Source organism: Myxocyprinus asiaticus, chromosome 29 (assembly GCF_019703515.2).
Source record: "Myxocyprinus asiaticus isolate MX2 ecotype Aquarium Trade chromosome 29, UBuf_Myxa_2, whole genome shotgun sequence".
In the NCBI taxonomy this organism is placed as follows: Eukaryota; Metazoa; Chordata; class Actinopteri; order Cypriniformes; family Catostomidae; genus Myxocyprinus; species Myxocyprinus asiaticus.
This window is the reverse complement of record NC_059372.1, coordinates 1,420,222-1,440,000: the sequence shown is the minus strand read 5'-3', so window position 1 is coordinate 1,440,000 and position 19,779 is coordinate 1,420,222. Positions and strand designations below refer to the sequence as shown.

The 19,779-nt window shown below is 36.7% G+C and overlaps 2 protein-coding genes across 15 annotated transcripts in view; one reads left to right on the top strand and one right to left on the bottom strand.

The window, feature by feature from the left end:
• Positions 1-367, top strand: part of sgms2b (sphingomyelin synthase 2b) — a 16,128-nt gene extending 15,761 nt beyond the window's left edge. For both annotated transcript variants that reach the window (XM_051662455.1, XM_051662454.1), the window contains exon 6: positions 1-367. This exon is cut by the window's left edge and continues 146 nt beyond it. In XM_051662455.1, the coding sequence (XP_051518415.1) occupies positions 1-34 (34 nt within the window). In that variant the 3' untranslated portion in view covers positions 35-367.
• A 4,127-nt stretch (positions 368-4,494) lies between these two features.
• The window catches only part of cfi (complement factor I), a 28,192-nt gene continuing 12,907 nt past the window's right edge, over positions 4,495-19,779 (bottom strand). For 2 of the 13 annotated variants that reach the window (XM_051662371.1, XM_051662376.1), the window contains 9 exons: positions 16,695-16,715; positions 13,259-13,279; positions 12,436-12,456; positions 11,086-11,130; positions 10,405-10,538; positions 10,116-10,219; positions 6,975-7,255; positions 6,560-6,661; positions 4,495-4,852 (listed from right to left, as the gene is read on the bottom strand). In XM_051662371.1, coding sequence (XP_051518331.1) covers positions 4,635-4,852; positions 6,560-6,661; positions 6,975-7,255; positions 10,116-10,219; positions 10,405-10,538; positions 11,086-11,130; positions 12,436-12,456; positions 13,259-13,279; positions 16,695-16,715 — 947 coding nt within the window. In that variant the 3' untranslated portion in view covers positions 4,495-4,634. The remainder of the gene's footprint in view (positions 4,853-6,559; positions 6,662-6,974; positions 7,256-10,115; positions 10,220-10,404; positions 10,539-11,085; positions 11,131-12,435; positions 12,457-13,258; positions 13,280-16,694; positions 16,716-19,779) is intronic. The other 11 variants (XM_051662372.1, XM_051662379.1, XM_051662373.1 and 8 more) reach the window with 6 other exon arrangements.

The following is a 19,779-nucleotide window of genomic DNA, read 5'->3' as shown; positions in this document are numbered from 1 at the left end:
CTACTCGAAAGTGCAGAGCACACGCGATGCGTAACACGCTACACACGTGTGGTGGTTTGTTGGGTAACAAAGTCACCGTGACACAGTGCTAATGTAAATCTGATGAAATGTTTGACTAAAATTAAGATCCTGTTTACTTGAAACACATCTGCCTCTACACGCCTCTGATGGAAGAAAGTGCTTTTGTGCAGTTTCTGATGGATTGTCGTAGTTTATCTGTATGTGCCGTTCTGAATGAAGGATTGAAAACACTGATTGTTTGCTATGTATAGTTTTTTTATTTATTTGTTCAATGTCTTATATATCTATATATATATATAGCATTTGTCTCAATTTGAATGTTATATAAATAAATTAGATGTGTCTATATTATAAGTCCAGAGAGTCTCATTTTACATCTTTTGATCAGCTTGAATTTCACAATGTTCTTAAGATGAGTGACCAGCCAAAACATACTTTAAACTGGTCAAGAAAATAGTTTAATCAGCTAAACCAGTTTTGTGTGAGTGTGGGTGGGTGTGTGTGTGTGTGTGTGGGTGGGTGTAAATGTGTGTGTTTTATTTCCATGTAAATGATGTCTTTTGTTTTTGTGAGGAATGTCATAGAGCTTGTTACACTCTAGATTAATTACACCTACTGTGTGTGTGACTTTGCTCCTTTGACATTTAAAGGGACAGTTCACCCAAAAATGAAAATTCTCTCATCATTTATTCACCCTCGTGCCATCCCAGATGTGTCTGACTTTCTTCTGCAGAACTCAAATTATGATTTTTAGAAGAATATTTCAGCTCTGTAGGTCCATACAATGCAAGTGAATGGTGACCTGAACTTTGAAGCTCCAAAAAGTACATAAAAGTAGCATAAAAGTAATCCATATGACTCCAGTGGTTTAATCCATGTCTTCAGACATGATATGATAGGTGTGTGTGAGAAACAGATCAATATTTAAGTCTTGAATTTTCGGGAGGCCTGGGTATCTCAGCGAGTATTGACGCTGACTAACACACCTGGAGTCACAAGTTCGAATCCAGGGTGTGCTGAGTGACTCCAGCCAGGTCTCCTAAGCAACCAAATTGGCCCGGTTGCTAGGGAGGGTAGAGTCACATGGGGTAACCTCCTCGTGGTCGCGATTAGTGGTTCTCGTTCTCAATGGGGCTTGTGGTAAGTTGTGTGTGGATCGTGGAGAGTAGCATGAGCCTCCACATGCTGTGAGTCTCCGCGGTGTCATGCACAATGAGTCACGTGATAAGATGCACGGATTGACGGTCTCAGAAGCGGAGGCAACTGAGACTTGTCCTCCGCCACCCGGATTGAAGCGAGTAACCGCACCACCACGAGGACCTACTAAGTAGTGGGAATTGGGCATTTCAAATTGGGAGAAAAGGGATACTTTTTTTTTTTTTAAACGTCCTCAATTTTCACTTTCACATTCTTCTTTTGTATTTAGCGATTTGTAGTTTTTGTGCATATCGCCCCCTACTGGGCAGCGAGGAGAATTTATAGTAAAAAAGAACATAATGTTGATCTATTTCTCACCCACACCTACAATATCTCTTCTGAAGACATGGATTAAACCACTGGAGTCTTATGGATTACTGTTATAATGCCTTTATGTGCTATTTGGAGCTTCAAAGTTCTGGTCACCATTCACTTGCATTGTATAGACCTACAGAGCTGAAATATTCTTCTAAATATCTTAATTTGTGTTCTGCAGAAGAAAGAAAGTCACACACATCTGGGATGGCATGAGGGTGAGTAAATGATGAGAGAATTATCATTTTTGGGTGAACTGTCCCTTTAATTAAAAAAAATTTGTTTTTGAACATCATGTGCTCATGATGCATTAGATGTTCACTGCAAAGCCAAGAAACATTAAAGTCAACATGGAATCAATATTGACCCTTTTGACTTTAATACGTGACGATTCATCTGTGTTATTTCAAAGATAATAATATTTGTCTTTGTAATCTTTCATAAAAATGTAATACTTTGCCCCGCCTCTGAAACTACTTTTCAGCTGAAGTCACCAATCCCACAGTTTTCATGAGCAACCACTGGGTGGCGCCTTGATGATTCTAACTGCCTGTTTTCTGTTTGTGGTCTCGAGACGCAATGTAAAACTAACCGAAATGAGCCATCCAGACGGAGAACAACAAACAATGGTTATTTGCATTAAAAATGAATTTTACGCTCAACTTGTGCAGCTGTTGGCTGTCATAACAATTCAAAGTAGTTAACAATATCAACGAGGTTAGTTATAACCTCAGACCATCGCTTCATGTTATACATACTTTCAGCTGAGGCACTGTCAAAAACAAAAAAGGTCATCTCGACTCTGTGAAGTATCGGCACTATAGAGCCACATGTTTGTTTGTTTTGTTTTTTACCATTTCTACAAATATAAGACTTTACCCGCTAAGAATATAAGACGATTCGGGTGAAAACAATGGAGAAAACGGGCGAATCGTGGAACACTTCCGCATTCAGGAAAATCTGTTAATTTCCCTATTCCCACCCTACATTTTATTCTCATTGAATATCCTGTTTATATCAGTTTTCATATTGACTTTAAACAGCTGTTGTTTCTCTGTGTGTTTGAGAGAGAGGGAGTTCTTGAAATACTGTATATAGAAACATTTAAAGGGGATTTATCAGTATATGATGATGGGTAAAATCTTTTGTTGTGAAGTTCGTCAGAGGAAATTTAGTAAAGCATTTTTGTGCTGCCGCCCGCAATTTTTCACACTCAAATATAAAAGCTCACCATTCACACATACTGTGGACTAATTGCAAAAAATTGGTCTAAATTTTCAGAGAACCACCAAATAATTAAAAAAAAAGACTCCAGTTATTCATGAATAATATTGTATGTGTTTATAATCTTTTTTTTTTAAATTTTTTTAATTTAATTTTTTTTGTAAACATGTAAATCTGGTTCTGTTCACTCTTCCTCACTTTGAAAAGTCTCATTTTATTCCACTAGATGGCAGAAAGCACTAGATAAAATATTTTTTCTCTATCACATTCCATCACACTATACAGATCTGAAATGTAGGTGGCGCTCTAACACATTTGAGTCCTCACAGATGTGCTCGTCCATAGACATTCAGTCTAATTTACAGTTCAAGCACCACCCTCATTATTTCATTAGATATATCTCGGCCTCTGAGTGGACTAGAAGATCAATCGAGGTGTCATTAGACAGCTGAGATCCTTCCCTTTGCGATGATATATAACATTTTATCATCAATTGTCAAAAACATTTTTCTGATGATTTCTTTAGCATGCTTTTCCTTCTGGATGACATATATAGTTGTGGACAACTAAGATATAACATTGGATTATTCACACAAGCAAGCTCACAGACAAGTAAACAACAGCTCATATTTTAGAAAACTCCCTAATGTAAAAGCAGATATAACGTTTTAAACTATTTGTGGCTTACAGCAGCAGTTATCAGAGCAGAAAAGAGACGTTTGTATTAGATGACTTACAGAAATCATATTTCACTTTGTGATTCTTTTAAAAATCTTTCAAACTGTGCTATTAGGGCAACAAACTTAACTATTCAGTCACATTCCTGATTTGATTTCATTTGACTTTTATATTCATATTAATATTTCTACCTCGTTAACTCTAGGGGGCGCTCTTTTTCAATGCGAATGTTTTGAGGGCTTATTTTGTTATTTTAAGTAACATAAATGCAGAAGTGATGGTTATCAATAAAAAGTTCAGATTCTAAGCTTTCAAATGATACCTGATATGCCTGACTTATTTATAACGGAGACTTTAACGTTTTAATCGTAAACTTGTTTCGCGATATAGCGCCCCCTTTTGGACCCGCCGGCGGCGAAACGGAGTTTAAGCTTCTTAAAAACCTAAAAATAAGTTGATCTGCATGTGGTGGTTAAATGTGATTACAGGTGGAGAATAATTCAACACAAAGAAACTAAAGTTATTTTCATACTTGCAACAACGAATTTAAATCAAATTAGTTATACACCTATAAACAGCAGACATGTTCGTGGCTTCATTCTGTTGTTTTCAGTAACTAGTTTTGCTCATTTTATTGTGTTGTGCACTATAATATGTACTATAGTCTGTGTTGGGTAGTAAGGGACTAAATGTATCTGGATTACATAATCGATTCTTTGATTGTTGAAAATGTTGTCTGTCACGTTTATTAATGTTTAATGAAAGCAGTCTAAATTGGAACTTAAATACAAAATACAAAAGTAATTAATTTAATTGAAATTCAGTAACTGTAATCTGATTACAAGAATTTAAAATGTAATGCATTACACTACCTTTAAAAAAGTAATTAGATTACAGTTACTAATTACGTTGTAATTTGATTGCACTGCACTTAATGCACTTGAAATGAGATTTTCATCAACACATGCAATAAGTAATCCAACAGTAATCAGATTAGATTACTTTAAAAGTGTACAATCCCAGAAAAGCCACAGAGTCACAAACAAAACAACACGGGGCTTTTAAATTGCCAGATAAATGAGTTCTCATTTGTATTTTAATAGCAACAAAACCAAACATTTTCAAAATCACATACAGACTGGGATAGCAACATAAACCAGCAAATGTGCACCAGTTATAAATGGTGAGTGATGTCATTTTTACTGGTTATATTTGGTAACAGCTGGCCAGCCCGTATGAAAGCGGATCCAGTCAAAATAATGTGCCACTTTAGTGTAAACACCAGGGTGATTGGGTTCCCCACATTTATCGCCCCAGCTCACTAAACCCCAAACATACGACACACCAGAGGCGTCTTTACACACCAGAGGCCCGCCGGAGTCACCTTGACACGAGTCCACCTTCCCCTCCAGGTCACCTGACAGAGAACAACCAATGACATCATTGATGTAAACCATCACAATAGCGACAAAACAAAAACATTTAGATTTTATTGCGCTTACGCGCTGGGTTTTATCTGAACAATGCTATGATTACATACTATACCGACTTGTCAGGTAATTTGTAACACAGGTAAATGCCATCATTCATTTGCTGCGTTGTTGTTACTTTTTCAGGTCTGTCTTAAAAATCGAATTATGATAGATGAAGTATTTCCGTCGAGATTTTCAGGAAGGCGGTACATTTAACCAATACCTATAAAGCAAGGGCAGTCATTTACTGAAGATGGACGGCATTCTAGCATTTTTTGCCTATGTTGAATTTGCGAGCTTTAATTTGAACGCTGTCATTATTTCATTGCATTCTTTGATCTCAACTTGCAAATCAAGATGTAAAAAATGCAATAATTAAATGTTAAACAAGTAAATATTGGAGGTCTGGGTATCTCAGCGAGTATTGACGCTGACTATCACCCCTGGAGTCGCGAGTTTGAATCCAGGGTGTGCTGAGTGACTCCAGCCAGGTCTCCTAAGCAACCAAATTGGCCCGGTTGCTAGGGAGGGTAGAGTCACATGGGGTAACCTCCTCGTGGTCGTGATTAGTGGTTCTCGCTCTCAATGGGGTGTGTGGTAAGTTGTGCGTGGATCGTGGAGAGTAGCATGAGCCTCCACATGCTGTGAGTCTCCGCGGTGTCATGCACAACAAGTCACGTGATAAGATGCACGGATTGACGGTCTCAGAAGCGGAGGCAACCGAGACTTGTCCTCCACCACCCAGATTGAGGTTAGTAACCGCGTCACCACGAGGACCTACTAAGTAGTGGGAATTGGGCATTCCGAAATGGGAGAAAAGTAAATATCCAATAGTAATTTTTACAATGTTTATAATAGAAACAACTCTCACTTTCTTCACAAAAAAAGGGCTTGTTTGCACCACCTAGCTGTGATTTTGCGAGCGAGCGGTACATGTGGCGGTGAGGGTCATTTTGGTCTGGCATCTACTGTACTGTATTGCACGAGCAGTGTTGGGGAGTGCTATAATTATAATGCTAACTTAATAATCTCAAAATGTACATTTGATGTACAAATCTAAATGTAAAAAAATAAAACATTTAGTCTCATTAAAAGCTAAAGTGAGTAATGCAGAACAATCTTTAATTACTATATATACAGTATATATTTTTAAATAAGCAGTGAAGCTGTGAAGTATTTTAAAACTGCTGTATTAGTTACAGATTTATTAGTTGTAATCACCAGATCAAAGTCAGGTGGTGTAACCAACGAGTAGGTAGTCATTTTGTTTTGAAATGAATGATTATGTTTCGTACACTCTCATGCATTCAAGGTGCAAGGAAAGTATTTTAATACCTTTAACATGATGGTTACACCACATTACATTTTTAGTCATTAAATCCTTTAAAATGCTATAAATGTCGTCAAACCACATTGAACACAAAGACGGTATAACCCTAACTATGGTATTTTGTCAGATAATATTGTTACAAAATATAATGCTTTCCAGTACAAACTGGATGTAATTGATTTAATGAGTTTCAAAACAAAGATTCTTTGACATGAGAGTGAATGTTCATTTTTTGGGATGAACTTTAGTCATTTTCCTGTTGATGTCATCCATGTCCGGGATCATAGATTTCATAGATTTGAGGATTTAGACAAACACACACCTGCACACTCCATTCCAGGACGGAAGCGATCTTTGTAATAATTCTTGCAGTCGGGGATAATCGTCACATTTGCCCATTTTAGAATCGCTGCTGACATCCCAGCTACAAACAAACAAACAAACACACACACGGTGACTGTGTGACAACAGAGAAACAAACATAAACAGCTGAATCTCATGAAAATGTTATATTTCACCCTAAAATAAGAAAAAGAAACAAATATGAAATTACGTTTTGCATAAGGCCTATTTTTAGGAATATTTAATATTTTTTATTAAAGAGTATTTTCATAACAATTAAGCAACTTTTAAGTGGCGAAAAAAATGTTTCTTTAGATTTTGGGGTGAAATATGAGCTTCACACACACACACAAACAACACGACACATCTGTCTCTAGTGTTGTGTTCAGTCGTACCTTTGTTGCGACCCCAGCCGGAGATGGTGCAGGTATCGTTGGGTTGGAACTGTTCGGTGGACCACGGCACACAAACGGAGCGTACTGCGGGATTCTCCTGCATGCACTGGTCCGAGAGATTCAGTTCCTCCAGCTGCACCAGAGCGATGTCATTCTCGTATGTTTGAGGGTTATATTCATGATGAATAATAATGTTCTTCACCGGAATGCTGTCTGTCGTCGACTGCCTGCGATGTTTCTCCCACAGAGAAATCTTGATTCGGAACGACTTTGGTTTGGGTCTTGACACGAACACAGGACAATGTTATAATAGCTGCCCTAGTACTGGTCATCCAACAACAGACTGATGCGGTCAAACTCCATACAATGTGATCTTATTTCTATATTCAATTAAATGCTATACTGCACTAATGTCAGTCTTTGTTTTCTATTAATGGTCTCTCTGCAACGTTGATGAAAAAAAAAAATCAATGTATAATATTGATAAAATATGGAAAATTAAACCTAAACATAACCACTATAGAACATTCTGTGCAAGTTCTTATTTGGTGGTCAGACAAAAACCTCCCTGCAATGTTCTGGGAACGTTTGTTAATGATAAAAAAAATCAAATAAATAAATAAAACGTTCCAAGAATGTTAGGAATCGGTTCCTAAAAAATAACCAAATGTGAACCATACGCTAACGTTAGGGGAACGTTCTGTGTTTGCTGCATTTGTCTAACAAAAACCTCCCTGCAATGTTCTGGGAATGTTAGTTTATGGTTATAAAAAAAACATTAGAGAATGTTCTGTATGACTTCTTATTAGGTTGTCAGAAAAAACTCGTTATAAACGGAAAAAAATGGTTATAAAAAATAGTACCTAAATGGAACGTTTCAAGAATGTTAGTTTATGGTTTGCTGGGTTGTCACACAAAAACCTCCCTGCAATGTTCTGGGAACATTTGTTAATGATAACAAAAGAACCTAAATAAACATTCCAAGAATGTTAGGAATCGGTTCCTAAAAAAATAACCAAACAGGAACCTTACGCTAACGTTAGGGGAATGTTCTGTTTTTGCTGCGTTGTCACACAAAAACCTCCCTGCAATGTTCTGGGAATGTTAGTTTACAGTTATTAAAAATAGAACCTTACGCTAACGTTAGGGGAATGTTCTGTTTTTGCTGCGTTGTCACACAAAAACCTCCCTGCAATGTTCTGGGAATGTTAGTTTACAGTTATTAAAAATAGAACCTTACGCTAATGTTAGGGGAACGTTCTGCATTTGATGGGTTGTCACACAAAAACCTCCCTGCAATGTTCTGGGAATGTTAGTTTACAGTTATTAAAAATAGAACCTTACGCTAATGTTAGGGGAACGTTCTGCATTTGCTGGGTTGTCACACAAAAACCTCCCTGCAATGTTCTGGGAATGTTAGTTTACAGTTATTAAAAATAGAACCTTACGCTAATGTTAGGGGAACGTTCTGCATTTGATGGGTTGTCACACAAAAACCTCCCTGCAATGTTCTGGGAATGTTAGTTTACAGTTATTAAAAATAGAACCTTACGCTAATGTTAGGGGAACGTTCTGCATTTGCTGGGTTGTCACACAAAAACCTCCCTGCAATGTTCTGGGAATGTTAGTTTACAGTTATTAAAAATAGAACCTTACGCTAATGTTAGGGGAACGTTCTGCATTTGCTGGGTTGTCACACAAAAACCTCCCTGCAATGTTCTGGGAATGTTAGTTTACAGTTATTAAAAATAGAACCTTACGCTAATGTTAGGGGAACGTTCTGCATTTGCTGGGTTGTCACACAAAAACCTCCCTGCAATGTTCTGGGAATGTTAGTTTACAGTTATTAAAAATAGAACCTTACGCTAATGTTAGGGGAACGTTCTGCATTTGATGGGTTGTCACACAAAAACCTCCCTGCAATGTTCTGGGAATGTTAGTTTACAGTTATTAAAAATAGAACCTTACGCTAATGTTAGGGGAACGTTCTGCATTTGATGGGTTGTCACACAAAAACCTCCCTGCAATGTTCTGGGAATGTTAGTTTACAGTTATTAAAAATAGAACCTTACGCTAACGTTAGGGGAACGTTCTGCATTTGCTGGGTTGTCACACAAAAACCTCCCTGCAATGTTCTGGGAATGTTAGTTTACAGTTATTAAAAATAGAACCTTACGCTAATGTTAGGGGAACGTTCTGCATTTGATGGGTTGTCACACAAAAACCTCCCTGCAATGTTCTGGGAATGTTAGTTTACAGTTATTAAAAATAGAACCTTACGCTAATGTTAGGGGAACGTTCTGCATTTGATGGGTTGTCACACAAAAACCTCCCTGCAATGTTCTGGGAATGTTAGTTTACAGTTATTAAAAATAGAACCTTACGCTAATGTTAGGGGAACGTTCTGCATTTGCTGGGTTGTCACACAAAAACCTCCCTGCAATGTTCTGGGAATGTTAGTTTATGGTTATTAAAAAAACATTAGAGAAACTTCTGTATAAGTTCTTATTAGGTTGGCAGCAAAAACTCCTTGCAATGTTCTGGGAATGTTAGTTTACGGTTATAAAAAAACAGAACCTAAATAGAACTTTCCAAGAATGTTAGGAATCGGTTCTTGAAAAATAACCATAGCCAAACGTGAACCATACGCTAACGTTAGGGGAACGTTCTGTTTTTGCTGCGTTGTCACACAAAAACCTCCCTGCAATGTTCTGGGAATGTTAGTTTACGGTTATAAAAAATAAAACCTAAACGGAACGTTCCAAGAATGTTAGGGATCGGTTCCAAAAAAAATAGCCAAACGTGAACCATACGCTAACATTAGGGGAACGTTCTGTGTTTGCTGGGTAGTCACACAAAAACCTCCCTGCAATGTTCTGGGAATGTTAGTTTATGGTTATAAAAAAACAGAACCTAAATAGAACATTCCAAGAATGTTAGGAATTGGTTCTTGAAAAATAACCATAGCCAAACGTGAACCATACGCTAACGTTAGGGGAACGTTCTGTGTTTGCTGCATTGTCTAACAAAAACCTCCCTGCAATGTTCTGGAAATGTTAGTTTATGGTTATAAAAAATAGAACCTAAATAGAACATTCTAAGAATGTTGCTGTCCAAGAACAATTGTTTGATTGGTTGTACCTGACGCAGTGGGCGGCTGTCAAAACCCAGCAGCCGCCCAGATACGCCCCCCCACAGTGGATCACTCCATCGTCCTGTATCGCCACCTGCCACTGGATTTGAGTCTGCAGGGGCAAAGGTCATACACACAGATCATTCAGTATTTGTTATCGTTTAATGTCATCTGACAACTACAAAAACAAAATGTTTTGCTTAATTGCCTTCTTGTCCAAATTGTGTTGGTTTAATGTATTGTGTATTTGTATTGTGTAGTTGACAGTGGTGTGTGTTGTTGTGTATCTGAACTGACCGGTAAGGCCTCTTCTCCTCCCACTAATCGTTTTGTGCGCTTAACTGGTTTCTTTTCCTCAGGCCGGTAGACGTAGTCCATGTTGGGAATGCCACATTCCAGTTTCTCTAAAGACGTGCGAATCTTTCTGATCTCTAGAACACATTGTGGGTAGGACAGAGGTTAAGGAGCATGTGTGTTGATTCAGTTGTATGATTTCAAACTATATCAGCCAGAACCTTTGAATCCTATGGATATACTCTTCATATTTTGTTCCACTACACCATATAATACATAATAAATAAGAAACAAGGACACATTTGAGAAACATGGTTGTTCAGGCCACATATGAAAACTTTCATCTTCCCAAACAGAACTATATCAACATAAGGAAGTTTGGAAGGCTAAACACGACAAAAAAATGTCATATTTATTTTTGTACTGCAGTCATTCATGTCATTTTAGCTGGCTAATGTTTTTAGTATATCAAGTGCAGAAAAATGTTCATACATTATATAGTAAACACGTTAAATTTGTACAGCGCAGGAACAGTAGATCAGATTTATATGCATTATGTGGAGACACGTTTATGTGCGCATATAATAAAACTGATCGCAATTAGATTGATTAATACACTTGATTACATGTAGACCCCCAGTGAGACACTGAATAGGACGTGCTGATATAAGAGTTTGTTCTTACCTTCTTTTGGGTCCGAATACCACTCTTGACTGTTTTTGTTTTTTTCTGTAACACAAAGAGAACACAAAAACATTCTCAATATTGTGCGACAAAAAACACTTTTACTGTGTTACAAAATAAATTAAGGAACCATGTGGTATTGCCTGTTTTTGATAATCCAGTCAATTACATGCTGTACTTTATAAGTGAATGGTTAGTCTGACATCAGTGCAAACAGCTTCACATTATGCAGTGTAGTATGAAGTACCTTATTGTCATACCTAAGTAAAAGCAATGATACCTTTCTGGGAATTTATTAAATTAAAAGTTAAAGTAGCGCATGAGAAAAATACTCAAGAAAAATAGCTTAAAATACATTTAGTAAAGTATCAACAGTACAAGTAAATGGCAACCTGTGACCTCCGGCTATGTGTTTCAGAGGTCAGAAAGATTTGCACGTCTTTAGAGAGCTAGCTGGAATGTGGCAATCACATCAGCGCAGAAAACTATTAGTTGGAGGAGAAGAGGCCTTACCGGTCAGTACAGCAACAACACACAACCAATGTGAAAACTATATGACAACTACGTATATACTGTATATGCGACACTGTATAATCACTGTCAACTACGCAATACAAATACGCGACACTGCATAAACATCATCAATTATGCAATACAAATACGCGACACTGCATAATCACTGTCAACTATGCAATACAAATACGTGACACTGTATAATCACCGTCAACTATGCAATACAAATACGCGACACTGTATAAACATCATCAACTATGCAATACAAATACGCGACACTGCATAAACATCATCAATTATGCAATACAAATACGTGACACTGCATAATCACTGTCAACTACGCAATACAAATACGTCACACTGTATAATCACTGTCAACTATGCAATACATATACGAGACACTGCATAATCACTGTCAACTATACAATACAAATACGCGACACTGCATAAACATCATCAATTATGCAATACAAATATGCGACACTGCATAATCACTGTCAACTATGCAATACAAATACGTGACACTGTATAATCACCGTCAACTATGCAATACAAATACGCGACACTGCATAATCACTGTCAACTACGCAATACAAATACGTCACACTGTATAATCACTGTCAACTATGCAATACAAATACGCGACACTGCATAATCACTGTCAACTACGCAATACATATACGAGACACTGCATAATCACTGTCAACTATGCAATACAAATACACAACACTGTATAATCACTGTCAACTATACAATCAGTCAAGGCACGTGAAGTAATTACATGTAAACAAACCCCCAGTGAGACACTGATCTACAGTTTTAAGAGTTCATTCTTACCTTTTTTTGGGTCCTCTGTTACTGTAACACAAAGAGAAGAACACAAAAACACTTACAGTACTTTGTGACAAAAACAATTTATACTGTGTTTTTATTGTGTTACATGTTACCATGTGGTAATGTCTGTTTTTGATAATCCAGTGAATTACATGCTGTACTACTTTACAAGTGAAAACCAAATAATAAAACATAAATAGTAAGTCTGACTACGGTGCAAAAACAGATTCACATTTTGTAATACAAATACGCGACACTGTATAATCACCGTCAACACATCATCAATTATGCAATACAAATACGTGACACTGCATAATCACTGTCAACTACGCAATACAAATACGTCACACTGTATAATCACTGTCAACTATGCAATACATATACGAGACACTGCATAATCACTGTCAACTATACAATACAAATACGCGACACTGCATAAACATCATCAATTATGCAATACAAATATGCGACACTGCATAATCACTGTCAACTATGCAATACAAATACGTGACACTGTATAATCACCGTCAACTATGCAATACAAATACGCGACACTGCATAATCACTGTCAACTACGCAATACAAATACGTCACACTGTATAATCACTGTCAACTATGCAATACAAATACGCGACACTGCATAATCACTGTCAACTACGCAATACATATACGAGACACTGCATAATCACTGTCAACTATGCAATACAAATACACAACACTGTATAATCACTGTCAACTATACAATCAGTCAAGGCACGTGAAGTAATTACATGTAAACAAACCCCCAGTGAGACACTGATCTACAGTTTTAAGAGTTCATTCTTACCTTTTTTTGGGTCCTCTGTTACTGTAACACAAAGAGAAGAACACAAAAACACTTACAGTACTTTGTGACAAAAACAATTTATACTGTGTTTTTATTGTGTTACATGTTACCATGTGGTAATGTCTGTTTTTGATAATCCAGTGAATTACATGCTGTACTACTTTACAAGTGAAAACCAAATAATAAAACATAAATAGTAAGTCTGACTACGGTGCAAAAACAGATTCACATTTTGTAATACAAATACGCGACACTGTATAATCACCGTCAACAATGCAATACAAATACGCGACACTGCATAATCACCATCAACTATACAATACAAATATGCGACACTGCATAATCACTGTCAACTATGCAATACAAATACGAGACACTGCATAATCACCATCAACTATACAATACAAATATGCGACACTGCATAATCACCATCAACTATGCAATACAAATACGAGACACTGCATAATCACCGTCAACTATACAATACAAATACGCGACACTGTATAATCACCATCAACTATACAATACAAATATGCGACACTGCATAATCACCATCAACTATGCAATACAAATACGAGACACTGCATAATCACCGTCAACTATACAATACAAATACGCAACACTGCATAATCACTGTCAACTATGCAATACAAATACGCGACACTGCATAATCACCATCAACTATGCAATACAAATACGAGACACTGCATAATCACCGTCAACTATACAATACAAATACATGACACTGTATAATCACCGTCAACTATGCAATACAAATACGCGACACTGTATAATCACCGTCAACTATGTAATACAAATACGCGACACTGTATAATCACTGTCAACTATGCAATACAAATACGCGACACTGTATAATCACTGTCAACTATGCAATACAAATACGCGACACTGTATAATCACTGTCAACTATGTAATACAAATACGTGACACTGTTTAATCACTATCAACTATGCAATACAAATACGCGACACTGTATAATCACTGTCAACTATGCAATACAAACACGTGACACTGTTTAATCACTGTCAACTATGCAATACAAATACGCGACACTGTATAATCACTGTCAACTATGTAATACAAATACGCGGCACTGCATAAACATCATCAATTATGCAATACAAATACGTGACACTGCATAATCACCATCAATTATGCAATACAAATACATGACACTCCATAATCACCGTCAATTATGCAATACAAATACGTGACACTGTGTAATCACCGTCAAATATGCAATACAAATACGTGACACTGTATAATCTCCGTCAACTATGCAATACAAATACACAACACTGTATAATCACTGTCAGCTATGCAATACAAATACGCGACACTGCATAAACATCGTCAATTATGCAATACAAATACGTGACACTGTATAATCACCATCAACTATACAATACAAATATGTGACACTGTATAATCACTGTCAGCTATGCAATACAAATACGTGACACTGCATAATCACCGTCAATTATGCAATACAAATACGTGACACTGTATAATCACCGTCAAATATGCAATACAAATACGTGACACTGTATAATCTCCGTCAACTATGCAATACAAATACACGACACTGTATAATCACTGTCAGCTATGCAATACAAATACACGACACTGCATAAACATCGTCAATTATGCAATACAAATACGTCACACTGTATAATCACTGTCACCTACGCAATGCAAATACAAGACACTGCATAATCATCGTCAATTATGCAATACAAATACGTCACACTGTATAATCACTGTCAACTACGCAATACAAATACGTCACCCTGTATAATCACTGTCAACTACGCAATACAAATACGCGACACTGCATAAACATCGTCAATTATGCAATACAAATACGTCACACTGTATAGTCACTGTCAACTAAGCAATACAAATACGTCACCCTGTATAATCACTGTCAACTACGCAATACAAATACGTCACCCTGTATAATCACTGTCAACTACGCAATACAAATACGTCACCCTGTATAATCACTGTCAACTACGCAATACAAATACGTCACCCTGTATAATCACTGTCAACTATGCAATACAAATACACGACACTGCATAAACATCGTCAATTATGCAATACAAATACGTCACACTGTATAATCACTGTCACCTACGCAATACAAATACGTCACCCTGTATAATCACTGTCAACTACGCAATACAAATACAAGACACTGCATAATCATCATCAATTATGTAATACAAATACGTCACCCTGTATAATCACTGTCACCTACGCAATACAAATACGTCACCCTGTATAATCACTGTCAACTATGCAATACAAATACACGACACTGCATAAACATCGTCAATTATGCAATACAAATACATCACACTGTATAATCACTGTCAACTACGCAATACAAATACGTCACACTGTATAATCACCGTCAACTATGCAATACATATACGAGACACTGCATAAACATCGTCAATTATGCAATACAAATACGTCACACTGTATAATCACTGTCAACTATGCAATACAAATACACGACACTGCATAAACATCGTCAATTATGCAATACAAATACGTCACACTGTATAATCACTGTCAACTACGCAATACAAATACGTCACACTGTATAATCACTGTCAACTATACAATACAAATACGCGACACTGTATAAACATCATCAACTATGCAATACAAATACGCGACACTGCATAAACATCATCAATTATGCAATACAAATACGTGACACTGCATAATCACTGTCAACTACGCAATACAAATACGTCACACTGTATAATCACTGTTAACTATGCAATACATATACGAGACACTGCATAATCACTGTCAACTATACAATACAAATACGCGACACTGCATAAACATCATCAATTATGCAATACAAATATGCGACACTGCATAATCACTGTCAACTACGCAATACAAATACGTCACACTGTATAATCACTGTCAACTATGCAATACATATACGAGACACTGCATAATCACTGTCAACTATACAATACAAATACGCGACACTGCATAAACATCATCAATTATGCAATACAAATATGCGACACTGCATAATCACTGTCAACTATGCAATACAAATACGTGACACTGTATAATCACCGTCAACTATGCAATACAAATACGCGACACTGCATAATCACTGTCAACTACGCAATACAAATACGTCACACTGTATAATCACTGTCAACTATGCAATACAAATACGCGACACTGCATAATCACTGTCAACTACGCAATACATATACGAGACACTGCATAATCACTGTCAACTATGCAATACAAATACACAACACTGTATAATCACTGTCAACTATACAATCAGTCAAGGCACGTGAAGTAATTACATGTAAACAAACCCCCAGTGAGACACTGATCTACAGTTTTAAGAGTTCATTCTTACCTTTTTTTGGGTCCTCTGTTACTGTAACACAAAGAGAAGAACACAAAAACACTTACAGTACTTTGTGACAAAAACAATTTATACTGTGTTTTTATTGTGTTACATGTTACCATGTGGTAATGTCTGTTTTTGATAATCCAGTGAATTACATGCTGTACTACTTTACAAGTGAAAACCAAATAATAAAACATAAATAGTAAGTCTGACTACGGTGCAAAAACAGATTCACATTTTGTAATACAAATACGCGACACTGTATAATCACCGTCAACTATGCAATACAAATACGCGACACTGCATAATCACCATCAACTATACAATACAAATATGCGACACTGCATAATCACTGTCAACTATGCAATACAAATACGAGACACTGCATAATCACCATCAACTATACAATACAAATATGCGACACTGCATAATCTCCATCAACTATGCAATACAAATACGAGACACTGCATAATCACCGTCAACTATACAATACAAATACGCGACACTGTATAATCACCATCAACTATACAATACAAATATGCGACACTGCATAATCACCATCAACTATGCAATACAAATACGAGACACTGCATAATCACCGTCAACTATACAATACAAATACGCAACACTGCATAATCACTGTCAACTATGCAATACAAATACGCGACACTGCATAATCACCATCAACTATGCAATACAAATACGAGACACTGCATAATCACCGTCAACTATACAATACAAATACATGACACTGTATAATCACCGTCAACTATGCAATACAAATACGCGACACTGTATAATCACCGTCAACTATGTAATACAAATACGCGACACTGTATAATCACTGTCAACTATGCAATACAAATACGCGACACTGTATAATCACTGTCAACTATGCAATACAAATACGCGACACTGTATAATCACTGTCAACTATGTAATACAAATACGTGACACTGTTTAATCACTATCAACTATGCAATACAAATACGCGACACTGTATAATCACTGTCAACTATGCAATACAAACACGTGACACTGTTTAATCACTGTCAACTATGCAATACAAATACGCGACACTGTATAATCACTGTCAACTATGTAATACAAATACGCGGCACTGCATAAACATCATCAATTATGCAATACAAATACGTGACACTGCATAATCACCATCAATTATGCAATACAAATACATGACACTCCATAATCACCGTCAATTATGCAATACAAATACGTGACACTGTGTAATCACCGTCAAATATGCAATACAAATACGTGACACTGTATAATCTCCGTCAACTATGCAATACAAATACACAACACTGTATAATCACTGTCAGCTATGCAATACAAATACGCGACACTGCATAAACATCGTCAATTATGCAATACAAATACGTGACACTGTATAATCACCATCAACTATACAATACAAATATGTGACACTGTATAATCACTGTCAGCTATGCAATACAAATACGTGACACTGCATAATCACCGTCAATTATGCAATACAAATACGTGACACTGTATAATCACCGTCAAATATGCAATACAAATACGTGACACTGTATAATCTCCGTCAACTATGCAATACAAATACACGACACTGTATAATCACTGTCAGCTATGCAATACAAATACACGACACTGCATAAACATCGTCAATTATGCAATACAAATACGTCACACTGTATAATCACTGTCACCTACGCAATGCAAATACAAGACACTGCATAATCATCGTCAATTATGCAATACAAATACGTCACACTGTATAATCACTGTCAACTACGCAATACAAATACGTCACCCTGTATAATCACTGTCAACTACGCAATACAAATACGCGACACTGCATAAACATCGTCAATTATGCAATACAAATACGTCACACTGTATAGTCACTGTCAACTAAGCAATACAAATACGTCACCCTGTATAATCACTGTCAACTACGCAATACAAATACGTCACCCTGTATAATCACTGTCAACTACGCAATACAAATACGTCACCCTGTATAATCACTGTCAACTACGCAATACAAATACGTCACCCTGTATAATCACTGTCAACTACGCAATACAAATACGTCACCCTGTATAATCACTGTCAACTACGCAATACAAATACGCGACACTGCATAAACATCGTCAATTATGCAATACAAATACGTCACACTGTATAATCACTGTCAACTATGCAATACAAATACGCGACACTGCATAAACATCGTCAATTATGCAATACAAATACGTCACCCTGTATAATCACTGTCAACTACGCAATACAAATACGTCACCCTGTATAATCACTGTCAACTACGCAATACAAATACGCGACACTGCATAAACATCAATTATGCAATACAAATACGTCACACTGTATAATCACCGTCAAATATGCAATACAAATACGTGACACTGTATAATCTCCGTCAACTATGCAATACAAATACACAACACTGTATAATCACTGTCAACTATGTAATACAAATACGCGACACTGTATAATCTCCGTCAACTATGCAATACAAATACACGACACTGCATAAACATCGTCAATTATGCAATACAAATATGTCACACTGTATAATCACTGTCACCTACGCAATGCAAATACAAGACACTGCATAAGCATCGTCAATTATGCAATACAAATACGTCACACTGTATAATCACTGTCAACTACGCAATACAAATACGTCACCCTGTATAATCACTGTCAACTACGCAATACAAATACGCGACACTGCATAAACATCGTCAATTATGCAATACAAATACGTCACACTGTATAATCACTGTCAACTATGCAATACAAATACGCGACACTGCATAATCATCGTCAATTATGCAATACAAATACACGACACTGCATAAACATCGTCGATTATGCAATACAAATATGCGACACTGCATAAACATCGTCAATTATGCAATACAAATACGTCACACTGTATAATCACTGTCACCTACGCAATACAAATACGTCACCCTGTATAATCACTGTCAACTACGCAATACAAATACAAGACACTGCATAATCATCGTCAATTATGCAATACAAATACATCACACTGTAT